The following is a 4,481-nucleotide window of genomic DNA, read 5'->3' as shown; positions in this document are numbered from 1 at the left end:
AAAAAAATCAATTTTAATAATTCATTATTTTTTTTATTTTCTTAAAAATCTAAAATTTTTAAATATTTAAACTTTTATATTTATTTTTTTAATTAACCCATATAATACAATACATGGATTCTACACTACAATATAAAACTTAAATCATGGACAAATCATCACCTAAAAAAACAAGGAAATTTGGACAGCAGCGCCTGGGTGGTAATAAAAAAGCGAGGGACCGAGTGTTTGATAAAGCATGAGCGATTAGGTAGCCGTTAAGCCTACACCTGCGCGAAAGTTACGCTTAAAACGCGACTACTTCCGGCTCATAATTTACTTACCCAGAAATATATAAAAAAAAAAAAACAAAAATTCCCTCTAATTTCTACATTCATGATTCAACAATGAGAATGAGGGTCCAACATACTGGGTTCCACGATCACACTTTAGTCCCTTCGATTATTCATATAATAATCCAAGTTCTGGACGTTCTTAGCAAATATGATTTTTTTATTGCATCTATGTTTGCAAAAAACTTTATCCGATTTTCAAACCCTATGGTTTGACCAATTGAATTTGAAGTTATGGTTGTCTCGTTGGATTTGGTATAAGAATCATTCAAAGTCTATGGCTATGGTAGACGACGCATGCTTTGATCATCTTCTGTTTCCACAAAAGCTCTCTGGAATTGGAGATAACTTTACTCCAGTTGATAGAATTCAAAGATGATGAACCGGCTAAATTGACGCGGTGAGTTATTTTTTTTTCATTGAATCAGTCATCTGCTTTAGTTCGATTTTTTAATTTTTGCATTTTTTATACTCATCAGAGAGTATATAATGAAAAACGATCACCCTGAATAAGATTTTGGGGAACTAGGAACTCCAATGCCGTGGGTTTGATCTAAAATTGAACCCAAGTTCATCAGGTCGTTGATTCAAGTTCCAATTGAAACACAGTATGTGTTTGCTGAAATGCCAATGTCTCCGGAGAGTTAGTTTTTGATTTGATATGGGTGATGATGGAGATATGAAAGATTATGAAGATTTATCTGCTGGTTTAAATTCAAAATCTTTTATGGAGTCTCATTTAGATAAGATGAAATTTCCATCTTCACCAACAACCCCAACTTCAGTTCTCCCAGATTATCCCGCTATTGAATCTTCTGAAGATTGCTCGATTGTTACTTTTTCTACACCTTTTCTGTTGCCTCTACGTGTTAATGCCATAAAGAAACTAAGTCCCATTGATGTAAAGCGGTTATCTATTCACATGTACCCTCATGTAGCTCAACAAGTAGCTAACACCTTCAATCAGATAGAAGAATCCAAGAGGAACCCTGAATTAACTAAAGATTATGTGGTGTTGGTTGCCAATCCACCAACGCCACCACTACTGTCACCTTCACCACCATCACCCCCTATGAGTACAAGTCGTATACAGACACCAAATCCACTTCCTCAAGCACCTCCTCCCCCTCCTCCACCTCCACCTCCCTCAAGCACAGTTCATACAGTGACACCACAGCAACTCCCTCCGCCACCACCACCACCACCACCACCACCTATGGCTTCACGAGATGCAACCATGACGAGACTATCCCTTGGAAAACAAGGTCCACCACCACCACCACCACCTCCCATGACACCAAGAACCATCCCACCACCACCACCACCACCAATGCATCAAGGAAAAGGCGGTGCTCCACCACCACCTCCTCCTATTGGTGGCACCCAATCTCTACGAGCTAAAGCAACTACAAAATTAAAAAGATCCTCTCAGATGGGAAGCCTCTATCGCCTTCTCAAAGGAAAAGTTGAAGGGTCTAGTTTGAATGGTAAATCCTTAAAGAGAAGTAGCAGCAAAGTTGGAGCTGGTTCTTCTGGTGGAAGTGGAAAGCAAGGAATGGCTGATGCACTAGCAGAAATGACAAAAAGGTTTTAATAAAAGAAAAAAAAAGGTATTCTAAAAATATCATCAACTTCCCTTCCTTATGTCTCTTTCTGTGCTTTCAGATCATCTTACTTCATTCAAATTGAAAAAGATGTCAAAAACTATGCAAATTCAATCAAAGAAGTGAAAACATCTCTAAGTTCGTTCCAAACAACAAACATGGTTGAGCTTATCAAGTTCCACATATATGTTGAATCACATATGGAGAAACTTACTGATGAAACCCAGGTCTAAAAGATTACATTTCATCTATATTCAAATTTTCATTTTTGTTATCATTAATATTTATTATAATCATATCGCTAATACCCATTATAGGTTCTTGCAAGGTTTGAAGATTTTCCTAGTAAAAAGTTAGAAGGATTAAGAATGGCTGCAGCCCTATATGCCAAGTTAGATACAATAGCTACTACTTTGCATAATTGGAAGATAGAGTCTCCTGCAAACCAACTCATTGATAAAGTCGAAGCTTACTTTAACAAGGTAAATAAAGTAAATTTCTAGTCTTATAAAATCGGTGTTTAAATGTACTACCAGAAAGTTCTTCCCTTCCATTTCTAAAAATTAGAACTTTCATATGCAGATTAAAGGAGATTTGGATACTTTAGAACGAACAAAAGATGACGAGCTCAAGAAATTTAAAAGTCAAAACATCCATTTTGACTTTGGGATCCTTGTAAGAATTAAAGAATTGATGGTGGAGGTTTCTTCAAATTGCATGGAGTTGACATTAAAGGTACTTTCTAGTTTCTACCACTCAACTTACAACCTTAAAAGGGAATTTTGTAAAAAATGTATGGGGATTTTGTCGAGTATCAGCAACCACAGTGTGGGAGTTTTAATTCCAATGTGGGTTGGGCTCTGAATGGCACTGGTGGCCTGACTGTATACCTAATTTACATCTCACATAATGCTCTGACAGTGTGGGTCAACTCAGGGTTGTTTAAAGAATATGAATTTTATTTGAACTACAGGAAGCAAGAGAGCCAAAAGCAAATGAACATGACAAAAGTGGGGTGAAAAGTTCAGGGAAAATCCTTTGGAGGGCTTTTCAGTTTGCATTTCGGGTGTATACATTTGCAGGTGGACAAGATGATCGTGCAGATAATTTAACAAGGGAACTTGCTCAGGAAATACAGACCCACCCTTAACTTCTACTAAGAAAGCTTTGTGTCATAGAATGCTTCATAAGAAATTCATGGTTTCTTGTCATAAGAGCATTAATTTTGGTATTCTAGGTGTGTAGATTTAAATTTGAAATTCATGTAGCTAAGCTATTTTTGACAAAATTGTATGGTTCAATTCCATTCATGACATTTATCCTACATATTTACATTTCTTACATTTATTCATTTTTTAATGTGTTTAGATGGAGACATATGTTTATTGATTAGTGTTGCCACTTATATAGCCCGGTGACGGTGGTTATGTGACTTGCCGGTAAATATGATAGGAAGAATTGAACAAAACCACAAGTGGAGTTAGGAAATATCAATATACTTTGAAAATAAAACTAACACATAAATGAGAATGGAGAATTCTATATGTTTAATAAAATTTAAATTCTAAAAGTGTTTATAACGATGTCAAAACTATAGATGAAAAGAGATTGAATGCATATGTATATATTTTTCACAAAACAATTACAAGGATTGACTTTATATAGCCAATAAGAAGGAATCAATCAAGGAGAAATAAGGGATAAATATCAATATAATTACAATGCGTATCTTTGGTCCTTAATATGCCCCCGCAAGATGGAGGATCCGCCGGATACTCCAATCTTGGAGTGAAGTCTGAGAAAATGGTGCTCGTCGAAGAGGCTTTGTCAAGGCATCTAACTGATTATAAGAGCTAATGTGGAGTACTTTGAGATAGCCGTTTGCGACTTTTTCCTTGACAAAGTGGTAGTCCATTGCAACATGTTTCATCCGAAAGTGATACATTAGGTTAGCACATAGGTATGTGTGTGGCACCTGTATTGTAACAAAAAAGGGTGGGCAGAGAGGTTTGAGTGATACCGAGATCTTTGAGAAGATTTTCCACAAGACCTCGGATGTTGTATTGGCTAATGCTTTATACTTAGCTTCAGTGACAATGAATAACCTTGAGACGAATTTTTGTCTTGTAGATTTCCAAGAGATAATGTTTTAGCCAAGATAAAGTATATAAGCAGTACTTGAGTGTCGTCCATTCGAGACCCCTCCCGAATCTGAGTCCGAAAATGCCTTGAGATTAAGGTGTTTGTTTTTCGAAGAGAAAATTCTTGATGTCTACGAACTACCTATGCAACCCTATGCAGCAGAAGAGGTGGACCAAACACCCACAGACTGTAGTTAGAAGCGTGCTTTTTTTTAGCAGCTGCAAGTGGCTGCAGATGTTAAAAAAAAAAATGATTTTATAAACATAAAATAGATTTTCTACACTTAAAATTTAATAAGTCTAGTTTTAAAACATTGAAATAAAATTCATACAACCAAATTAGTCTTACAATAAAAACAATTTGAAATAAAATTCATACAACCAAACTTTAGTAATTCTCATTC

At 36.0% G+C, this 4,481-nt stretch overlaps 1 protein-coding gene across 2 annotated transcripts; it reads left to right on the top strand.

Moving 5' to 3' along the window:
* The first annotated feature begins 284 nt into the window (after positions 1 to 284).
* Positions 285 to 3,277, top strand: LOC145102062 (hydroxyproline-rich glycoprotein family protein). Of its 2 annotated transcripts, XM_079039396.1 has the most exons (6): positions 285 to 732; positions 812 to 1,919; positions 1,998 to 2,163; positions 2,254 to 2,418; positions 2,519 to 2,671; positions 2,910 to 3,277. In XM_079039396.1, the coding sequence occupies exons 2-6, from the start codon at positions 994 to 996 to the stop codon at positions 3,084 to 3,086; spliced, it is 1,587 nt and encodes a 528-aa protein (XP_078895522.1). In that variant the 5' UTR covers positions 285 to 732; positions 812 to 993; the 3' UTR covers positions 3,087 to 3,277. The 2 variants fall into 2 exon arrangements, with proteins under 2 accessions (XP_078895522.1, XP_078895523.1); XM_079039397.1 differs by lacking the exon at positions 285 to 732 and having other exon boundaries at positions 751 to 1,919.
* The last annotated feature ends 1,204 nt before the right edge of the window (positions 3,278 to 4,481 follow it).

This window comes from Lactuca serriola, chromosome 4, assembly GCF_051521515.1.
Source record: "Lactuca serriola cultivar US96UC23 chromosome 4, Lser_US96UC23_V15, whole genome shotgun sequence".
In the NCBI taxonomy this organism is placed as follows: domain Eukaryota; kingdom Viridiplantae; phylum Streptophyta; class Magnoliopsida; order Asterales; family Asteraceae; genus Lactuca; species Lactuca serriola.
The sequence above is the reverse complement of the archived record's forward strand: the minus strand, read 5'-3'. Positions and strand labels throughout refer to the sequence as shown.

Coding starts and splice junctions, on each gene's coding strand:
- LOC145102062 (XM_079039396.1), top strand. CDS start 994: ATGGGTGATGATGGAGATATGAAAGATTATGAAGATTTATCTGCTGGT. Junction 1,920..1,997: donor CTAGCAGAAATGACAAAAAG/GTTTTAATAAAA, acceptor CTGTGCTTTCAG/ATCATCTTACTTCATTCAAA. Junction 2,672..2,909: donor GCATGGAGTTGACATTAAAG/GTACTTTCTAGT, acceptor TTTGAACTACAG/GAAGCAAGAGAGCCAAAAGC.